Raw genomic sequence first — 23076 nt, forward strand, 5'->3', positions numbered from 1 at the left:
CAGACTGTGACAAAATGAAATTGTAATCATGTTACATATTCCTGTAATGCACACCTATCAGGCCAATAGTCATAGTATAAGTGTGCATCTTAAATTTTGTAAATGGTATGCTGTTCAACCAAAGCAGATCTTTACACAATAAAAACATCAATTTGAGATGTTGAAGCAGTAGCATCTTCTATGCGTAGCCAAGGGGGGTTGAAGTGTGTCAGATTAGATTTAATAATCTACTTTGAAGTTATTGTAAGAACAAATTGACACTTGTGAAATATGTGGTATTTCAAGCATCTGTGTATATATTGCCCATGGGTCCCAACCTCGCTGTGTATCATGGCTGCCTTTGCTTGTTTTTACTTTTCATCCTTTTTTTCTCATTGACTGAGATTTTATTTACACAAGCCATATCGGACATCCCTTTAGGAGTGACAATCACCTAGGGTTGGGTGACATAGCCTAAAAATAAAAATCTCTTGATTTTTTTTTTTTTTTTTTTTTTTCAAACCAAATCTGATTTCTGATTATTATTCTATTTTTTTCCTTTTTATTTTTTAAAAACATATTAAACTTATTAAAAACAATAATAAACTGTTGCACGCAAAATGTGTTTATTTATTTATATAAATGAATGTCAGCAAAGAAAGTAAATAACGTCATAACTTTTCAACTTTATGAACGGCTTCATATCTTGCATAGAGATATGCAACACAACTGCATCTGTGATCTCTTTTCATCCGGATTCTTATCATACGGGATCCACTGTGGAAATAATTCCCCTAATGTAGATGATCTCTTAACAAGAGTTTAAGGGCTGATATTGTCTTCTGCACCTCAAAGACAGCAGCAGTTGTCTCTGCAGTTTTATGCACAGCTACATTACAGGCTACCCACTTCACTGTATATCTGCTTTCAGACAAACACTGTTGTGGAAGAAAGACTGAGAGGCCAAGGAGAGCGTTTGAGGTGCATATAAAAGAGGGGGGAAAATTCCAGATTTAAAAAGAAAAAAAAAAATTCAGAAACAGAAAATTTGATTTGTTTATTTTATCGATTAATCACCACAGTTACCTTTTCTGCACACACTTTGACTCAAAAGAACATGATGTGTCACAAAAGATCATCAAGGCCCAAACAGATTTAAACAGATTTTCTGTTGAGTCATAATCACAGTGTGCTGCAGGAAAATATTCATTTAATTTTTTATGCTTCCTCCATTTGTACTTTCACAAATCATGTCCCTTATTTCCTTCTAAATGTCTTCATTTCTCAGTCGAAGAAAATGAAGGCACTCTCTGATGAGCCTTTCTTTGGAATTTGATCCAGTAGTAGTAGTTAAATTGAAGTGATAACTCAAGCATGTACAAACCTAAACACACACAAGCACATGTGTACTTTAGGCATTAGTCTTAGATCATTACATAAATCTATGATTACCTTCATAATCTATCACAATCTTAAAACTTAACGACGTGTGCCGGTTTATTTTTCCGTGTGATGCTGCAGTGGGATCTCCCAAAGGCCCTGCACAATTACTAAGTTAACAAAGGCACAATTCACTGAAACATTTTTACAATACTACAGGCAAGAAGAGTAATTTATCTACATTGATACAGAATGAAATTAAATAATTGCCCAAAATCCATAATGTTTTATAGATGTTCTTAGATGCTGTGTTTGCAGGGTAAGAAATACATGTAAAGGGTGCATGACTTTTGTTTTGTCCTTATACTCTCATTGAATCATCGTTTTTATTTGTCCTTGATTTAAAATGTTCTGTCAAGTCGTACGATGTAAATATTTATATTTAGGCCTGGTTAAGCTATTGAAAAGATAATGGGCAACAGATCCAGTTGTCTGCTAGCTGTTACATCCATAAATTACAATAATCTCAGCAAGGTTTGCTTGCTGGACTCCAAAAGCTGCTGGATAGACCATGTGTGTCATGGCTGTGGCTCAGCCACAAACAAAGCCGCAGAAGTAGCTTGCAGTCACCGCATCCTCAACCTCAGTATTTTCAGCTTGATGCCCCGTGGCAGCAGAGGATGCCACGGCAGCAGCTAAGCCAGTGTGTTTATTCAGGATCCATTAACGGCAGCGTTTTTATGCTCTCAATAATTCAGCTGGTTACTCCCCCTTGGGCCGCACTGCCTGACAGGGAACCGGCTCGCTGGAGCTACGCAATAGGAGAGAGTCAGGCAGGCACTGAGAGACAGAGAGAGGGAAAGGGAGAGTGAAAAAAAGAACAATGGTGAGGGAAGGAGGGCAAATTCAGTTGGAAGAAAAGGCGGAAAGAAGCAGGTACAAGAGAAAATATGACAAGACCACCTGAACAAATGCTTATAATTTGGCATCTTCAGATTGCTTTTTTTTTCTCTCACTTCCTGTCACCTCCAGTCTCCTGTAACATATTTTATATGAACATTTTGGCTGTTATCATTTAACTCGTTCTGTAAGTATAGTTCAAGCCTATTGTTGCCAAAAACAGAGAACATGATTATCTTTAGTTTTTGCTAGCCTTCATCACTAATGGACATGGTGCTGAGGAGCATTAATGTTACTGTTAGATTACAGGATTATGTTATATTACCTTACTACATTACTTGCTGAGAAAAGTAAGAGTTGTTTTGCTTCACCATAGACCATTTTGTAATTTTTTGGTTATTGTCACCTGTTTTATAGTTTATAATCTGAAGCTCTGCCAGCAATTACGGTAATGACATGTACAACATACTCTTTACAACACTTTTTATGAATGATTGTGTCCACACCAGGGCTGCCTGATTCAGGAAAAATGTAAATCGCATTTTTTTTGCTCAGAATTGAACTCACGATTCTCTGGCACGATTTTTTCACGATGTTTTTTGCACTGAACTTTAACAAAAAAACAAAATAGACTCTAACAAGTTGAGGTCCAAACTGTTTCAATGTTTATTAAAAACCTTTTCAAAATGACTTTATTGCACACATTGAACCTGGAACTAACAGAGCCTATAAGTACTTGCCTATAAAACAACATTAATCATTAAAAAAAAAAATCAAAAAGGTCTGTTCAGATATGTTGCACTTATTTCTTATGGCTCTATATGCACTTTTCCCCAGAGTAATTTCAATTGAAAACATTTTCTACAGGTTTTCCTCATTTGAAAAATGAAATGCCATGTTATAGCAGGAGAAACACTTAAGCTGCATGGAACGTCACTTTTCTACAGGTATATATTACATATATATATATATATATATATTTCATATTATAATGTAATATTTATTGTCCATGTACGTATGTTGATACATTTACTTTACACTCAGTCAAACAAGGCCACATTTCTAGTATCCCAGACTCTCTGCTATGGTTTTTTGAATATCTTTTTTCTCTTCCTGACATATTTGCTGAGATAGGGCAGATCAGACACTAGCTCCTGTAATTATTGTCACTGACAGTTAGAAAGGACCCCCAGGAGCCATATTTCCATCGAACTGTCACATGTTGTCGTAGCTTTGTTCTATTTCCCTTTTCACTGCGGTCATGATTAATGCAAAGCAGCAAGAACAGCTGCAATTAAACCACATACATGTAGCATTTTTACACTTATGTAAAGTAGGGATTCCCCCATTCCCTTTTGCAAAGACAAATTCTTAAATTAGTTTTATCCACTGAACAAGTGAGATTACAGTTAGCGCCTCAGATACCAGTTGTATTTATAGCTGCTCTGCAACCCCTAAAGGATTGTCAAGGTGACAATTTGAGCACCATCAGACGAGTTTCTTTGATTTGTTTTTTGCTGATTGTTCCAACACATAATGGCAAAAACTGTTGTTTCAGCACGGTCACAGACCGAACAGTATCGGCCATCAACTTCAGCCAATAGATGTTGTCACAGCACAGCTTTCACATTTTATTGCTTAAGAACCAATAGGCAACATTTGCAATCAATGTGCTAAATTTTATTAGCTTCTTGGCGTTATAACAAGCTAGTTTGTTCTAAACTTTAAGCTGACATTTTTTATTTTGTTTCCCTTGACTCGGTGCTGCCTAAAACCTTTGAGATGACAAAAGGCAAATGCATTTATTCTGAGCACATAGATGAAATAAAGGAGAAGGTGTTGCTGCCGCTGCAGTGTGGCATATTAAAATTATTTATATAATACTTTCTGTTAAGCTGGGCTTATATGCTGTTTTTTTTCTCACACAGAATTGAAAGTCATGACATTTAAGTGAACTGTCCAGAACTGCCTTCTGGCCTCTTCAGCCTTTCAAATTTTAGAGATTACATAATTTATTCTTATATTCATTGAAAATAACCATTTGCAATCTCCAGACCTGATCAAAACAAGTGCAAAGATATACTGAGGTTTATTTCCAGTCTTAATGGTGATGCAGCTCTATCTAAGTTTTCCTGTTTTAACTGGGAAATCAGTTTGATTTTTTTTTATGCATTTAACCAGATTTTTCTGTGTCGGCACAGATCATTCTTCACCCTCTTTTGTTCTTTCTTGTCCTTGCGTGTCCCTGCATCTCTGTTGTACCTGTTTGGTCCGCTGGCATTGAGCCTCAGTTGCCTTGACCTTAGCTGAGAAGTCCTTAAGCCTCAAAGGCAAAGGGACGGTACTGAGTTGAATAGGTCGAGTTGAAATGGAAGTGGTTTAATTTATAACAGTTACAGTTCAATATTACAAGGTCAGAGTTCTAGCTTCACATAGTCCAAAATATTTTTGAGGCCACATGCCGAAAACCTGTAAAATTAGACTTTTTGTCACCTGTTCTTAAGCATTGTGCCAAATCTCTTAGTCTTTTAGAGAAGTACTCTAACTTACAGTATAAAGATAATTAAAGATAAAGATAATTATTTAAGCATGTGTTATTTAATGTGTCGGATATGTCAGTTTTTAACTATTTTAAAAATGTAGATATATGTATGAATAATGTAGAATAAATGTAAATGAGAAAGTTATTATGGTGCTATAATGTGTAACCTTTGCGTATGTTGTCAGACGAAAAGTGAGGCCTCATAGTTTGTTGGGTTCAAGCAGACGGGTGTGAACTCCAGAAGGCAAACAGGTGCAGCACAGATGAAGGGAGCTGGGCAATAAAAATCACAGCAGCCCTTCCCTCTGATCTTGTTCTTAAATGTTGTTTCTATGTGTTGTACTGCATTTATACCAATTATTTATGCTATATAATTTACCAAAACCCATTGTCTTCTGGTATGTGGTTATTGTCTGGTGTGTGGTTATTTCATGCTGGACAATGTGGATTTTTTTGTTAAAGGTCTTACTAGTGTTCCAGCTAGCTCTCATCTTACCTCCCCTCTCTTCTCTCACTCTTCTACCCTCTCTCCCCCTCCGGTCTTCATTCTGTTTGTCATGCTGTCACTTTCTTTCAGAGGGCACACACTGACCTTGTTCACATGCAGTCATGCTGGTGCGAACTGTGTGGACATGTGTGTATTTGTGCAGAGTTCCTAGATTTATTTGACTGCAAGCCTTACAAAATTCTGCGTCTGCCCCAGCTTTGGCACCTAACATGCACATGTCCACGCACATACATACATAATTGTCTAATCCTTTTCAATCTAAAATAAGCAACGGTATTTGTCTGTGTGTATTAGCAATGGGTATCCAAGCTATGTCTCCATATAGAGGCAGGCCTACTGGCTTGTCTCATTCCTTCCAGAAAATGCTGAATCACCTTCCTGGCCCCATGTTCCCTCTATTAAGCAATGAGCAAACAGTGATGGTGAAATAATGGCCTCAATACTGAAACTAGCCCCACCATCAGCCCCACGCACATGTAGAAAAGGGAAAAACGAGAGTGGAATATTGAACTTATTTCTCTATGTGTGTCTATGTGTTGTAAAGAGCAGTGCCATGGCAACAGCTCTCTGTGGACTAGAAAGCAAGTGGGTGGCACTCTGCTCAAACACTAGGCTGTGTGTGTGCATGCTCCCCTTCACTTTGTGGTTCTTGTTTCGTGTATTGAAATCATGTCAGGGGGACCCCTGCAGTGCACCACAATGTATTGTTTGTAATTAGACACACTCAAAGTAGCCGACTACTTTCAAATGAGCTGTGATCTGAAGTTATGGTAGTTTGTATCAATAGGAGTAAACAACACTTTTTTCATAAGCAGTCTGTACAACCTTGCACCAAAAAAATCTCTGTGCTGACTACGGTTTTTCTTCTTTAGTTAATTTGAAACCTAATTTTTTATTCTTGTGTTTTGTTGTTCTAATGTGGTTTCCCACATCAGAATCTGAGGTAATCTTTCCAGACAACATGCACCTCAAATCCTCATCCCCAAGGGAAGTAGTTGACTTCACTGTCTGTCATGGTTGTACAGTGACATGCGACACAACCTCATAAGCTTTTAAGAGCACTCCTTGTGCTTGTTGCATTTTGTGGTGCAAAACAGAAGAAATAAGTTATGCTACATTAAGGAGCAGCTTGTTATAAAATAATCTGCAAATGTTAGGTTAATCCAAATTAGATTTTTGCATGTCTAGTTTCTCCTTTTCCTAAAAGAGAAAGATTATACTGGACTTTTCATGGAGACAACTGAAAATGTGCAGGTTAAAACTTCCCTTTCTAAAACTTCAATATTTAAACAGCTATCTATTTCACACTTCAGTGCTTCCTTTTTATAGGAAAGAAAACAACTCCTTCACAGAGCCATTGTTGACCAGGCCATATTGTCCACACAATCACATCAGAGACTCGCTCATTTCCCTTCAGACAAATCATGCGACACTTTGAACTGTGTGTCATGATTCTATTCCTTCTAATTACATCAATGTGCTTAAGAAAATCCAGATCCATCTTTCTCTGATCCCTGCATCTATCCATCCATCTTTCACTGATATTAATTGCTGCAGGCCTAGCTGTCATCTGTGTCTTTGTGAAGCGAGGGATCTATTAAAGAAGGGTGTCCTTTCAAAGTTAAAACTAACTAGCTGACTAAAGGGCCGGTCCTGTCATCCTACTTCTCTTCACATTCATCCTCTGTGTATGCCTGTCTTTTGGCTCAGCTCTCTGATATGCTGTGTTACTCCACTGGTGCTCTAGCACACCCACGCTGCCACATTCGCTCACCATCTCTCTCTCGCTCTTCCCATTTCTCTGTCCAGGAGGAGCAGAACAGAGGGAAGCCAAACTGGGAACACCTAAATGAAGACCTTCATGTCCTAATCACAGTGGAGGATACACAGGCCAGAGCTGAGATCAAGATGAAGAGAGCGGTGGAGGAGGTCAAGAAGCTTCTTGTACCTGCTGTGAGTACCTGCTCTAACACAAACTTATCAAGACAGCACAGATGTATTGGTAGCAGCTTTTGGCCTAATGTTCTCAATGATTAGAGTGTCCCAGAAATATGAAGGACATGGTTTAGAGGGGATTTAATAGTGCTAAGAGAAGCTTTTCCATGTCCAACTTGTAACAGGATAATGGCACTACATATGGCACACCATCTCTACCCCACTGTTAGCATCCTGTTTACTTCCATGTATAGACAAGGGGAACAGGCTGGCTGTACCTCCAGTTGAGTGGAAAAACATAGCTAGCTGCACACACCTCCTGTGACGGCCAGATTTCTTCGCCGCTTCCCCTCACCACACACTTCCTAACACACTATGCTACTGGTGATAGCTCATGGTAGTTTGTTGGCATGCGATTTAGAATTTTTCTTTTAACTGTAGTAGCCAGCTGGGCAGAGCAGCTGAAGACTCAGATTTGCCACTAGGTGGCCTTGTACAGGGATTGGTGGTTTACAGACATCCAGAATTACTGAAAGGTCATGTTATATTGGAGCATGCTGCACAGCACTTTTTCTAGCTCTGATAGGTCACATCAGCAGTGTAAAGTGTATTTTTACATGACCTGTCTGAGAGAGGCCTCAGTCCAGTTCAGCAAAATGGAATTAACAGTATTCATGTCCCCTGGTTTCAGGATTGCTCGTCTTTATGCAGCTTGCTTTAGGCACTGTTCTTTATGACTCCGGGGATTTTCAGGTCTCACAAGGCCACATAATTGCATGCACACGCAGTTTTATATTTGTATGTGTGCTCACAATAAGTTTTAGATGAAGCCATGTCTGCTAGCAACAGTTCTCAACAATAATACAGAATGAATCACTTTTAACACACAAGCGTTGACATGGACAACAAAAGCCCCTTTTAACTGAGTGACAGCTCTCTGCCACTAAGACTCATCTGAACTGAGTGCCACAAAAATAGCGTCCTCACTTCTCTAGAAATATCTGTGTGTTTTGTGTGCTGACAAGTGCATCAAAGATGTTATGGTGATTCATTACCTGAATCACTGGGTGGGTTAAAGAGAAGCTCTTATACTTTTCAAACACAGAAAAGCTGTTTCAAGCTCTTTTAAGAGAAGCACTGATGAAATCTGTCTCCTTAATTTTCATTTTATTTTTAAAAGGATGCTTCAGTTCTTTGAAGTGGGATTGTGTAAGTACATACCAATTATCAGCGTATTGCAGTTGGCACACACCAAGTAGTCAGTAGGATGGTACCAAATAAAAAAAAAAACAATGTCCTGCTGCTGGCAGCAAACATATTGTAAACATCTTTTAAGAAAGACCCAAGAATTTCAGTTTGGATATTTTCGCATCTGTGCCTCACCATCAGCCAACCATTTCTGTGAAACTGAAGCGGATACAACCATATGATCATTTCAGAGCAACCAGACGTGAAAACATAACAGTAGTTGCTAGCCGGCTATCACTAAGTTTGTTTTTATGATTGTGTTCTTTTGTGTTCATTTTTAGATCCTTTATGTAAAGCATGTAAAGGTAACATTAAACCAAGTCTGATTTACTGAAAAATGACTGTTTTAGTGAAAGGTGCAACATAATATCTTAACTTCTTTCCTAGTAACTTAGTGATTTAAACTATCAGTCAATTATATCATCATGCAAAACACTATATTCTGTCTTATTTTTAAGAAGCATTACACCCTTATAATAATAAGGGTCTTATAATAATGGAACACACACATCCTTGTTTTTATAGAGTTCAAACTTCAAAGCTTATTACTCCATGAGAAATAGACTGAGATTGAGTTGTTTTTTTTTTTTACTGTATGCACATATGATCATTTGATGATTGCACACATTAGCAGTCGGAAATCGCCACTGTGGCCTATCAGTTACCTTGAGTAGGCAGAATAGGAAATATTGTAGTAGTGATGATTAATTTCAGTAGGGGAGAGCAAGGTTTCAGTGTTTGGTTGGTGAATTATCTGCACATTAAATTTTCTTTAATGTAATTGTGTGTATCTGCATACATACATGTAATAAGTGGGTGTTGGATTTGCTGGCAGTAATGCCCTTATGTTAAACTAGCCTGGATTAAAGTGCATACTTTGTAAGTAAATACTGTTCTAATGAAGGGCATCCTCTTCATATTTGACAGCATAAAATTGCCTTTATTAAACTGCACAGGAAACAAAATGAGGTCATGGTTCTTGTTCCCGCTCAGAGGTTTTACTTGTCATTGAGGAGGGCCGAGCTGCAGAATAAGAGCCAAAAGGGAGGATGAAGTGATATCCAAGAGTTTATTTTGTGTGCAAACTTAGCTCTGAATTGAAATTTTAAATTCATAATGTTGATAAAAAAATCACTTTGAAGAGAAATGGGAATGTTTGACATGTAAAGCCTGATACTTTTTTTTTATTTGTTTAGAAATGTTTGTATTATGAACAAATTTGTTTAATGATGTCTTAATTTTTTTAATTTATATATATTAAAAAGATTTAATGTTCTTACACATTGTTTTGAAACCTGTTAGAAATCACCAAGTTAACTGCTCTTTGCAGTAACCCATGCATATTGCTCTTTACTTTGTCAGAAATATAAGATAACGCCCGATTTTTAAACTCTGAGGTACCCTACAATATGTTTCAAATAGACTACTTTGTGTTACTCAAATGTCTCTATTGGAGACCTGAAGTGATACTAATGAGAGATTTTAGATGTGCATACTTGTTCCTCTTTGCCCCCAGTGTTGCTCTATTGCTCTACAGTCCTGTGAACTCTTCAACTTTACATGAACTGGGACCTGTGAAACATCGAAGAGGTTAGAGAGGCAGACGCAGAGAGAGAGATGGGTGGAAGAGCCTGATTGAGCTACTCTTTCAAGTGCGGATTTATTCTACTGATCCTACCCTAGTACACACACCAGCACATAGACACATACACAATCTCAAAAAAAGAAATTTCCACGTGCATGCACATTCACACTGACTAAAAAGCTCAGCTCATCCCTTGAGTCCTTCGTTAAGGCCCTCAAACCGAGCTGGCAGCAGAGCCTCGCTGCACTTTAGGTAACCTCCTCTCAGAGAGCAGTGGTGTATGCATAAATCCTGAATGGCCTATTCCAGTTTTCTTTCCTATACCTTAAAGGGTGGGAGAATAAAACAATGATTGACTCATTCACAGGCATCATTATATGGTTGACATAAGACCTTCACCACATGTAAAAGAGGAAAAAATATACGTGTATCAAAATTGTAACCATCCCAAATTAAGGATCAATTCTCAGCTAACTAATGTAAACAAACACATGCTTAAAGCAATCTCCATCAGATTTACCTCCATATGTTATCAATGATCTTCTGCTGACTTTTTTACACATGTCAAACAAAGCCTGAACAGCAAACATTGAAATTCTTCAGTTGTACATTAAATATTTTCTGACGGCATTAAAGGGAGCCACACATCCATGCGATTTATGACGTATAAAGCTGACATTTGGCTTTATAGTGTCTGTTGTAATCCTCAAACATGCCTCTATGTTTCACCTTTTTCCACAAAGGAGTTAGTTTGACCTTTCACTACTGACAGAGAATAACTGAAGCAACATCACAGATGGCAATATGGCTAAAATTTCACCAAACACCATGGGAGCAGTTTTCTCCAATTGATGTAGAGCAGAAATACTAATTCTCAGTAACTCTGTTAGATGTTATGTTTTATGGAAGTGTGTCAGAGATGGACTACAGAGAACAAGGAAATGTAGGGTCACCTTTTATGATTTTTCCATTTAATCATTTGTGCTGTCCTTGTAAAGTAGATTCTTACAGTAAGCACAGTGGTTTTAATTTTCAGAATTTGGCTTTGTCTTCGGAATATTTACAGTCATAATGCTGCTAATCTAGTTGCTAATGAAGTATACAAGTCTAATGCATTTAATTTATAAGGAAATTGGAAAATCTTAAAATGTGAACTTAATGTTCCTGAGGAAACAGCCCTCCTCCACAAAATTAAATGCTTTCTGAGAGATCAAATTGTAGGTTCTGTAGTGACAAGTCTAAAGTACAGATACTGTGTTGAGATGTAACAGTTTTTCCTAGGTGTTATTGTATTTTTTCCTGTACAATATTTTAAATGATGATTGTTTAAAATCTTGCAGGTCAGCCCTACACTTAATTCAGAGAATGTGCATATTTGCTGCAAGGTACCCACGGAACATTAAGAATAGTTATGCAAACCTTTTAATCTCTTGGATCTGTGTGTACACACACATTTGAAAGCAGGAAAATTTTGAGAACAGAAAATGCAGGAGCATTCCCGCCCAAGTGCCGAGTGCACATATCCCTGAATGAAACTGTCATGGCTGAGAACAAAGTGAGCATGCTAGCTAACAGTCTGGGCAGACAATGGCCTCGAGCACTGCTCTCCATTTGTGGGATTGTGGAAAAGCAGTCCTGCCTCCCGGCTCTAGTCTACTGTTCCCACTTGTGTTCTCCACCCCTCCCGCACATTCCCCACCATTCTTCGATCGCTCTTTTTTGAAGTTCTATTTTTAACTTTAACTTATGTAGTACTAGTACGCATCATGGAAATTAAGAGATGGTTTCTTTATTCTGCTTTTCTTACAGTTTTAAAAATGTCTTGACAGTGGATAGCAAAAGTAAAGCTCTTCCATCAGTTGTCATCTTTGTTTCCTGCCCTCCTGGGTCTTTCGTCTTTCTTTCTTTTTGTTTTTTTCCTCTGCTATGGACCACCTTTGAGAGAAAACATAAAATAGTGTTTTTGTCAAAGACAGACAGATGGACCCTAATGGATGCCAAGCTTGGGTATCTGTAGGGTGTTGTGTCTGTATGCACTAGTATGCATCCGGCTTGGCAAAGATTACAATGGCAGCACCATCAGAACCACTGAGTCTGAGAGGGCAGAGAGAAAATTACACAGAGCGAGCGGAGCAAGATTTTAACAGTAGAAGTCTCTTCTCGGCAGCACTGTCCTGATTTTGCAATAAAGAAACTACTCTTTTTGTTCTTTTGCCCCCCCCCTTTCTCTCTTTTTCTTCCCCCTCTCTCTCTTTTTCTCTGTCAACAGTGTATGACAAATGAGTACAAAACACCATCTGGCTGCACCCATCCATGTGTGCCTCTCCAATTAATGATGTTTATTGTCTGTTAGGCCTACCTATCACTACTACTCTCATCTTATTTACTCTTAATCTACTTTCTCTCCTTGCGTTCTCTATCATGCATGATTTCCACCTATACCCACAGTCAGAAACTCACATTTTTCATCGAGCCCGCATGACCATAAATTTCTTCAAGGTTTAACATAAATACTTCAAATTTTAGAGCACTATTCTCATACTGTTTGAGAGACTGCATGTTTGGTTTATGAAAGTGAAAAGGTGAGGTACAATAAAACTATGAATGACAATAGTAGCTGTTTTCTATCTGTTAGCCAGCTCATGTAGGCAGGTTGTAGATAGTTGGTTTTAGTCAACATGGAAGCCTTTTTTTCCCCGTAGACTGTTATTACCTTCATCAGGCTAATGAAGAGGCTAGATTAGATCATATTAACCTTTTGATCTCCACATCCCATGACACCAAAGTTAGTGGCTGGACTTCACTGTTCATTGCTCTCATTTAGTGTGTGTGTGATATAATAGTAAGCCCATCCTACCTGCCTGTAAGACTCCACATCTCCCATATGAATGTTAATCATCTTTTTAATTGGCTTCCATGACTTCATGACCTCTACTTGATATAGCAAGACTGCATCACTGGGCTCCTATTTCATTTCTGCTATGCTATTTTCTTGCTTTGCCTCTCTGTATGGTCTTTTTTTAAGCTGCAATTCCCTCTGAAACAGGACATAATCTGGCCTAAAGGCAGTGTAACCTTTGACTTTCAGCTATTGTTGCTAGTGTCTTTCTCTTTCCTCATTATCCATCCTCATCCCTCACACTCAACACAGGGTCCAGGGGGTGTGCAGAAATACTCCAGGCAATGGTCTTAAGGGTCCAGAATTCCACAGTTTTAAAAAATCCTGGAGAAAACCCTGATTCAGCGACACACATGGACCATCTCAAGCTCTAACCTCGACCTGACCCTTTGACCCATCTGTTATTTCAGATAGTTACTTCAGACTCAAAGTGAGACCTTGTAACTGGGCAGTTTTGAGATATATAAAACATTAGTAATTAATGTTCTAGATATGATCAGTGGAAAATATACAATGATTACTTACTGTACACCGTTTGATTAAAAAAAGGCATTTTTCTAACATTTCTGAGAAGTAGCCAAAAGCAGCTATGTCAAGTGGAAAAAGCATTTACCCAAACATGTTTACTGATATTAAAACTTCTGTTTTTCCCTTGGCCTTACATTATCACATTTTTCCAGGGTAAAAGCTTTGCACTGATATATCATGATATAGAACTGATAGGGCAAGCTGTGCTTCCCAGCTTTCAGAATCTGTTGGAATTGCGTTGATATCGCTAACAGAGCAACAGAAGAGTTGTGATATTTTATAGAATGTATATTTTGTCGCCAGCAGTTAACAACATGATTGCACTTTCTGTTATCTAATTTTTGTACGTCTTGCCTTATGGGATGTCTGATTAATTTTACCAGTAGTTCTTTTGTTTTTCCTCAGTCTCTTCTTTCTTCAATTTAAACTCTTGTCTGACTTTTGTATTTTCTTTATCCAGTTATGTAATTTAAAAAGAAAAAAAAGAAAAAAAAACGGCAGCTCTTTGTGTTTGACTGGCCTACCATAGTCGTATCTCAAGCCTCTTCATCCAATACAGGGTTGTTTTCCTTTTGTTACCTGCAATTACTAGTGTGCTTCTGTGCTGAGGGACCTGGCCTGTTCTTGCCCCAAAGGGCTCCATCCATGCTGTCCCTCCTCTTGACATCTCCATCTGGTCATCCCTTCTCATCTTCAGCTCTGTGGCTTTCCTGTGGGGGAGACAGGTGGTTCTGACCCTAAAGAAAGAGTAATCCCGTAGGGAACAACCTGTCTAATCCTGGCCACCCTCCCTGGTCTTGTCCTCCTCATTTTTAATTTACTGGACTGAAAACTAATAGGTCGGCAGCCTCCTTTAGCAATTTTGAGGCGGGAGATGGGTGAGCACTCTGCCTCAATTGGGAGAAAAAAATAAATATAAGAGCGAGAAGAATTTGACATCTGACTAAAAGCTAATGTTTTTTATCAGATACTTTATCAAAGCAACCTAACAAAAACATTTTCTTTTACTTATGACAGTAACTTGTCTTGGACAGATCAATGGTTTTAAAAAGCTATTAAACTCTACAGTTTCCTTTCTAGTAGCAGTGAAAGACAGTAAAAGAGCTGGCTGATTTCTCAACTTTTAAATTTCTCAAGGGTAAAAATAATAAACCTCATTTGTTACAGCTAACATTTTAGCTTGTTCACAATACCCAGTTGACATAACATAGTCTTTGGGCTATATAACGTGCAAACCAGACTTTTTTGGTAATAACATGAACAAGACTTTAAGTAGACAATATCTGGAAGCTGAAGATAAAACAGGTTTAGTATATTATGTAATTTGAACAGATGTCTGATTATTATTTTTTAGATAAAAGCTCCAACCATCCCTAAAAGGTGGGTTTTGCACATATGCATAATGATCATCATCTTAATCATCTTGGTTATGCTGTCATATTCCACCCTTGCTTGTAAAGGCAAACTACAAATATGTGTGTGTGTCAGTCTTGGAAGAATAGATTACAAGAGAAAGAGGCAAACAACATTATCTAGAACAGATTTTGATAGAAATATTCAAAATAAGGTTTTGCATCATTGGTTGAAATTATTAATTGAAATATCCTTACCCAACTATGACAGGTGTTTTTTGTCATTTATTCAGCCAGTTTTATTCATAATCTATTTTCCTGCCTGTTTTAAAATTTTGTTTGTTGATGGAGGAAGGTAAAATGCTACTTTATGCTAATTGATCATCTTAGATTATAGATTGGACATTCTCACAAAGCCTGCCACAAGCAATGATAAAAATCCAAAGCGAGAAAATTCTGATTGCTGCAGCATTTGTGCCAAACATGTTTGATCTCATTCTCCATTTACTGTATATTGATTACTTTTACATTTTCTTACCAACTCACTGCGATGAGCTAAATGCAACTTATGAACACTGGTGTCAAGTCACTTATTGTCTGATCATCTTAAATGATGGCTTTAAATTCAACCTTACTGTGCCCCAGCTATTTTCTAGCATGTTAATGTGCACATATTCTGCTGCTAATTCATCATATTCATTTCTTTCATCTAAGGGGATTGGTCACATTACTCTTGTGTCATCCATTTAACATTTTTTTTTTCCTAGTTAGCCTCAATCCCCAGTGAAAGAGCATTCTTTGTGCACAGGCCCTCAGCACTACTTCCAAAATTGCTTTGCCCACTCGTACTGTCCTTTTAATTTAAGTTCACACACATACACGTGCACTTCAGTCCCTAACCACCTGGGTCCCTCACATCATTGTAAAATAACCTCCTTCTTAATCCACCTGGTTGTGCTTGGCTCCTTCAGGGGGGGGGGATTTGAGTACCCTAATACACTACACAGGAAAAGCAGACTGGTAACAAGGCAGGCTGAGAGGCCTAGGCAGTTTTAATCTGCCCTGGTCCTCCAGTGGCAAGGAGAGGGACCCTGCAGGCCCCTGGCCAATCTCTGCCTCTCTTTGAAGGTTCCCTTAATCCCTTTACCGAGAGGCAAGGAAATGCAGAAGTGGGCATACTCCTATGAGTTGATTGCAAGAGAGCTGCATTTAGGACTCAAGGTCTCAGAAGGCTCAGTGGGGATGAAGTTTGGACTCCTCGTCTCTTCCGTTTTGTTTTTGTTTCTCACACATGCCACTGTAGACAATGTGTCGTCTCCTGTATGTGTCATAGGCCCATCCTAGGGCCAAGCTTCAACATCTGGAAAATGAGAACACACACACTCTAATACACACTCAGTGCCTTCATCTCTGCTTTTCCAACGACAGTGTATGCCAGTGTTTAGGCAGGAAAATAGGATTTTGTAGAGCTCAGCGTTTAGAGAGCCCAAAGGCTGCCCATCAAATCCAGCTCCTGCAGCAGGGGATGCCTCACTTTGCCAGCCATCACTCAAGTTGTTTCAAACTCTGTTCTCTGAGTCCCACCAGCTGGCTCTGGACCGATCATGTTCATTGCCCTCTCCACGTTGGTTCATTCACTTTATCTCAGTCCGCTTCCTTTCTATTTCACACTGCTTCTTTTGTTTGCAGTGAAGGTCAACTTCAGTCTTCTGCTGGCTGGTTGTCATGTGGTGGACAAAGATTTTTAGATTTTGTAGGTAGGTTCCATGATGCCACAGAAACTCAAGGAAGAAAGGTGCCTGATAAACAGTTGCTGACCTGTGCATGTGCATAGAGATCAGAAGGTTTGAATCTACCAGTTTGAATCTTGCAGATTCTCATATCTGTTTTAGGAGAAGGCTTTAGTGATCAGCTCTGAGTCAGGATCTCTGAATCTCATGCAAATCCCCTAGCAGTATTTAAAGCTCCCAAATCATCCCTGGCCAAATCCCTTCAAGATATTCCCTGCTCGATTGGATGGCATTAAAGGATCGCAGTGACAGAACAATACACCGTCTGGCAGTGTGGAGGAATGAGGAATAAAGGGAAGGTTTGTGGGAGAGAGGAAAGCAGAGGGGAAATGGAATAAAGACGATGGATACAGTGGAGATTGAGAGTGCAAATTGGGAATCTTTAAAGAGGCAAAGTACGAGGGCAGGGAATTTTGTTAGTCAGTGATGAGTATGGTGAAAAAGGGGAGAGAAGAAACTGACACTTTGTTGGGCTGTACAATATGGTGGGATTGTGAGACGCTCTTTGTATTTAATATCTGTTAATCAAAGCCAGAGCAGAGCAACAAGCTTTAATAATGTACCCAAATTGTGTTGTTTAGTTTCTAAGAATAATGAAAAAAAAAAAATCTGTCAAATTTTCTCCACAACATTCCCCTTGTTTGTTATTGGATAATCTTTTGATGGGAGAGAAAAACATTTTTTTTTTTTGTTTTATTTTTTCCTGTGAGTACTTAAAACTGCAGTTAGATGGTAGAAAAACATTTTCTCCTGCTCTCTTCTCTTTTCTCCTGTTGCTGAGTCTGTGTATAGGTCTGACAGCAGATATTGATAGGGCTAGTACAGAGCACCAGCACTGCCCACCACACTCGTCTCCAGCACAATAAACGACTGTTATAAGCCCCATAGGTACAGGAACCATTGCCAGTTTCAGGGCTCAGACTGTGTCTACCACCCATACATTGCCCATTTTTAATAACCCTAGACAAGTTGTGGGTGTGAACTATGATCTACTAATTAAATAAATACTTCTCTGCAACATATTCTCTTTCATACTGAGCACCCACCAGTGCTGCATCTGTCAGAAGAGAGCTAGCACTTTTAGTCTGAGGCTTTGGCTCTTTTGAGTTTTGTTATGATGCAGAAATAAAGGTATTAACAGAAGAGTTCGTTCCTCACTTCTACTGTACCTCCATAAGCTATGTGATTGACAGTAATGGGGTGGAGCGCCCGTGATACATTTGTAATAATCTGACTGGAGTCAGGTTCACTTCTATGTTAATGAGCTAGTGTGTTGGTGGTTTAGCATGACTAATGGCACACACTGCTAACAGAGCTGTCTGGGAGTATGGAAGGGAGCAAAGGATAAAAAAAGAGGCTTTACAAGACTGTTGTGAAGGTGTAAGACAGTGAGAGAGGGGAGTTGCACGAGGTTGCGTTGTTAGTCTTTTGGGAAAAGAAAAATACAGTTGAGGCTTGATTCCCATGGTAGATATGCTCAAAAAAGCTGAGGAGCAAGGCAAAAGAAAGAAAATTGCCTTTGAAAGTGCAGCTGTGATTTTGAAAGCAGACATGAAGTATTTATTCCAGCACACACTTTAAATGTACTATTTATGAAAGGGAACAGAAAAGTGTTAGATGTGTTTGTATAATATTTCTTCCCCTATAATAGACTGATATGACCCTGTCATTTGAAAAGAGTAAAGGGGGTTGTTTGTTTTTGGGTTTTGAGTACTATGTTTCTTTTACTTCCTCAAAATACTTTAAAAAACGTGTGTTTAGCGGAGTGTACTGGTTCTACTTGTTGGAAACTGAGCTGTTGTTTGATTAATGATCTTGTCTATAAAAACATTAGACAAGTTTGTAGCACATGTTTTTCGGCTTTTCTGAAATCCAGACTCCAGATTTGTGTTAGTTGACTTGAACTGATTAAACTATTGCCATTTATTTATTTATTGTGAAGATGTTTTGAACCTCGCTACAAATACTCATTCCTTCCTCAACTTCTGGAGAGTGTGAAATTGTTGATAAGTTGTCTTGGCAGCTTGGCAAGAATAATCATTTCCCTGCAGATGTTAGTTTGGGAGGGACCCAAGAGGGAGGAAAAAACATCTGCTGTCACTACCAGTTCCACCCCTATACATGAAGTCATCTACTCCTCCCTCCCTAAAGCTCCTAATATCACCTCCTCCACTTGGCTGAATTTTTCCCCTCCCTTCTCAATCTCCGTTCTACACATAGAGACTATGTGTATCCCAGGAGGCAGCCAGGGCAGGCTGTGTTTACTGCTGAGGTAATTGGAGTAGTTTGGAGAGAGTCTGACCCTGGCCCTGCTAAGGCCTAAGATGTGTGTGTGTGTGTGTTTGTGTGTAATTGTGTGTATATACTCACATGTGTGCATACTCCTGTTTGTGATGACTGGCAGTGAGGCTAGGGAAGGAAAGCAGGCCTTAGCCAGTGTCAGCCCACAAGGGAGCAGACAAATTGGCTTTCACTACGCTGTCTGTCTTTTCTTGTCTCATATTCTCTGGCTATCCCTTTTTTCTTTCTTTATGTTTTTTCTGTCTCACTGCCAACGCAAAGACAATCTTTCATGCTTTCTGTTGTACTTGCTACAGTGCTTTTTCTCCTTGTGGACTCTTGTATCACCCCTTTCTGTACTGAGGAGATGAGCTGCATAGATGGTGACTCTTGCCAGATATGAGCAAAAACTCCCCTTCAGTTGCAGCCATAGACATGAGCATTTTTATCCAACACAGCCCAGCCCATCCCAGGCGCCTGCTGTGTTTGAGTTGTTTTAGGTAGGGAAGGGCCTGAAGTTTGGTTGTCAGTGGGTGCAGCAGACTCCCATTTATCTGTTGCTTATTGTCATTGAAGCGTATGGGATATGAACCATTAAATACAAATGATGTCATCTGTAATAATTGGTGTTAGCTACAGTTTGTATCCATGTAGCATATCAACACAAGCTTGGTTTAGAGGAGGCACCAAAGAGTGAAGCTTGACAGTAACTTCCCATTCATCAAGTGACCTCATGGCAGAGCTGTCAGGTACTCAGTGGGACATGGCTCACCTACTTTAGCTCATCACACTCCCATCTCCCAACTTTTCCCTCCTCCTTTTCCTCCTTTCCCTCATCCCTCTGTCTTGCTTGTCCCTGATAGCTTTTACCGCTCTGCTGATTTCACAAATAGGTCTCATTGATTGAATCTGATTCTTGTGGATAGAGCAGCTTTATTGAGTGGCTTTTTCACTGATGGACAGCAGCATGAGAGTGTGCGTGTTTGTTACACACATGCATGTTTGAATGTTGGGGATAAGTGAAAACTTCCTTCCCGTATTCCTCTCATTTGGTAATCCAGCAGCTATTCATCTCTGGGGTATTCCAGCAGCTGGATCATTAGACACACATGCAGTATGCTCTCATACACAGTCTTAGTGACGGCTTCCTCTGTGTGAATGTTTTATTATGGACTGTGTGTGCTGCCTGAAGTCTTTTAATTGTGCCAACACCTTCAGCAAGGCAACAACAGCTAGCTGTCCTCTCTGGCACTGTTCATCATTCTTTTAAGCTATGCTTCTATGTTAGGAAGCTGGCTCAGCAAAACCAGAGGTACATGTTTAAAGTTAATCCAAATTTTCTACAGCAGTGTCAGCAAACATGTCCTTTAGTTTTTTTTGGCTCAGGTAGCTCAGGTGCTAATATTATTATCACAGAGCACTAAAGGAAAAAAAATTAAACGTTGCAGGGACTAATTTGTATTTTGATATGGGGAAATGGGCTTGTTTCAGATGTGAAACAGATCTGTCGGGGTTTGGGGGCTTTAGCTAACAAACTGTGTTAGTGAGAAGATGGAGCTATATCATCAGCCCTCCACTGAGGATACACACATTTCACACACAGCAGTGCACACCTCATCCTAGCAGCAGCATCTGTGCTCTTCCCCTCTTGCTGCCCTCTATTTGGTGTCTCTCCGCTCTAAAAAGGCAACATGCCACCTATGCAGAGTTGGATGGATGGTGGCACCCTCTTCCCCTGCGCCCATTTAACCCCAACAGCCCGGCAGATCTGTCATAATACAACACACATAAGCACACACAAGCAGCATTCATCTAGGATATATTTGTCGTGATCTTCAGCCTGTTACTGAGTAGCCCCTCAAATCCTCTCATAGACTCTCACCTCCAACAAACCTCTAAATTCTAATATATTACAGTGGTATCTAGAACAGCCAAAAATATACCATCACGTTGCTGGGATATACTGTGCAACAGCAGCCTGCAGTTAATATGAGAGGCTACTTATTAATTTTGCTTACGGTTAGGAGTCTTCATGCAGATCTGTCTTTCAGTTTATTTCTTTACTAGCTTCTTGTGGTTAAAATCAGATCAACTTTGTGATGAAAATAGCCAAAGAGGATCAAAGTGAGGTGACATTCAATTTAATAATGTCTTCTAGTGCCCTGTTTGTTGCAGTAAGCAATTATTTCAAAGCATGTTCATCTATGTTGTTTACATAAAGAATGCAGGATCTACTGAATATGATCCTGGCGCTCTGCTGAAGAGGGTTTCACCTTGTCCCCCATTGACCTGGTCAGTTAGATGCAACATGTCAAGGGGCACTTCTCTCATTTCCAATGCTGGCAATAACATAAAAAAAAGATGCTTGAATAACGTGTATTAATCCCTGTCTAGTTTATTTTCTAATGGGATAATCAAAATGCATTTTAGATTAGCATTTGACTTGAATTGTAAATTCAATATTTCATTTGTGTAAATCAGTTTAATGTACAGCCATCGCAAGACAGGGCATTAGCCTTCGCTGAGGACTGCAGTCAGTACCCTTTTTAGTTTTAGCTCTCTGATGGAATCGTCTGTTTCCCATTACTAGAAAAAATGTAACTCATGTGTGTTGTGTCAAAAGTGTTTGCATTACTGGTCGTTGATTTTTTTTTCCCCCCTGCAGTGTTATAGTTTGTAAGCATATTTAATACTTTTTCATTAAAAGTAAAGCGAGACTGAGCACAGTAGACATAGTAAAGAAAAGGGACTTTCCCTGCTTCATTAATTGGGAGCCCTGAAATACACTTAAACAGAGCACCCAGTTCAAACACTTACACACACACACACAACTGAATGAAGTGAGTGCTCCAAAGACACTGCCTTATATTTAGTGAAGGGAGACCAGCCAGTGTCACTTTTTCTCTTGCTTAACCTCAGTCTTTCTCTTCCTCTCTCTGTGGCTGTGTTGAAGAAGAGTCTCAGGGGAGAGCTTAACTCTGAGCCCTTGTTCTTTTTCCTTTCCTTCTCTCTTCCCTTATGCATCTTTTCTTTCTTTATTGTCCCCTGAATGGAGCTACAGTTATTGTTGAACTATGACTTAGTCTAAGAAACAGACTTCACATAGTTTGGATGGAGAAATGGAGGAGATTCATTTTCTTCCCATTTTTTAAGCTGCCAGTAACAAGCATGCTGTGTTCACATACATATATGAGGATGAAACACCATCTTTTGTATTTATGAGCTAAAAAACTGAGCAGAAATGTCACAGCTTTAACTTATAGTGGCAAAAAGCATAAAATCAATAGTTCACTTAAGGTTAACCTGAGGTCAGCAAGATTTCACATGTTCGTCTTTGCACACCTCACTTTGGAAAATAATTCATAAAAGGCCCAGCCTAAATTTTGACATACTACCTGGAAAATCGCAGGGGTTTTTATGTTGTCATGGTTATTGAGTGTTGGGTAGCTCCAGGGGAAATGGAGTTTAGGGGTGGAGGGGGTGAGCAGAAAGGAAAAGGGGGAGGAATGAAAGGGTGTGAGTGGGAGGAGGGGTGCTATCTTAATTGCTTTCCGTGAGTAATTTCAGTCCCTAATTTGGCGATAATGACAGTGGCTGCTGCTTTTGTATTTATTTATCCAAACATTAATTGACAGGACTGACATTAGCCAGGGCGGTTATTGCGCATTTGATTGCGCACAAGGGAGCAAAGAAAATTACAGTAATTATCATTCTGATATGGATTATGAATATGCATTCTCACACCTAATGTTTCTGTCAGCATTTTAGTAACAACACAGCACTCTGCCATGACAACAGCACTTAAGCTTATCTTCATCTTTGTTTCTCTTAACCCAGTCCAACTGGTGCTTGTAAAGAACAGATAGCATGTTATGTCCAAATAATGTAGCCTCCTCATTCTAGCACTTTCACACTCTGGCTTATGGTTAGGTGAGTGGGTTGTCACATTAGTTGTTTTAATTGTTCTTAAAAGTACCATTGTCTGTTATTTTATGTTTTTATGAAAGTATATCAAAATCTGGGTTTTTCTCAGGCGGAGGGAGAAGACAACTTAAAGAAGATGCAGCTGATGGAGCTTGCTATACTCAATGGGACATATAGAGACAACAACATCAAAACACGTAAGTGAACCCCAGTTCATTAACACATC

At 39.2% G+C, this 23076-nt stretch overlaps 1 protein-coding gene across 6 annotated transcripts in view; it reads left to right on the forward strand.

Moving 5' to 3' along the window:
* Positions 1–23076, forward strand: part of qkia (QKI, KH domain containing, RNA binding a) — a 67662-nt gene that overhangs the window by 35284 nt on the left and 9302 nt on the right. For all 6 annotated transcript variants that reach the window (XM_041971735.1, XM_041971736.1, XM_041971738.1 and 3 more), the window contains exons 4-5: positions 7119–7262; positions 22960–23047. In XM_041971735.1, the coding sequence (XP_041827669.1) occupies positions 7119–7262; positions 22960–23047 (232 nt within the window). The remainder of the gene's footprint in view (positions 1–7118; positions 7263–22959; positions 23048–23076) is intronic.

This window comes from Melanotaenia boesemani, chromosome 20, assembly GCF_017639745.1.
Source record: "Melanotaenia boesemani isolate fMelBoe1 chromosome 20, fMelBoe1.pri, whole genome shotgun sequence".
In the NCBI taxonomy this organism is placed as follows: domain Eukaryota; kingdom Metazoa; phylum Chordata; class Actinopteri; order Atheriniformes; family Melanotaeniidae; genus Melanotaenia; species Melanotaenia boesemani.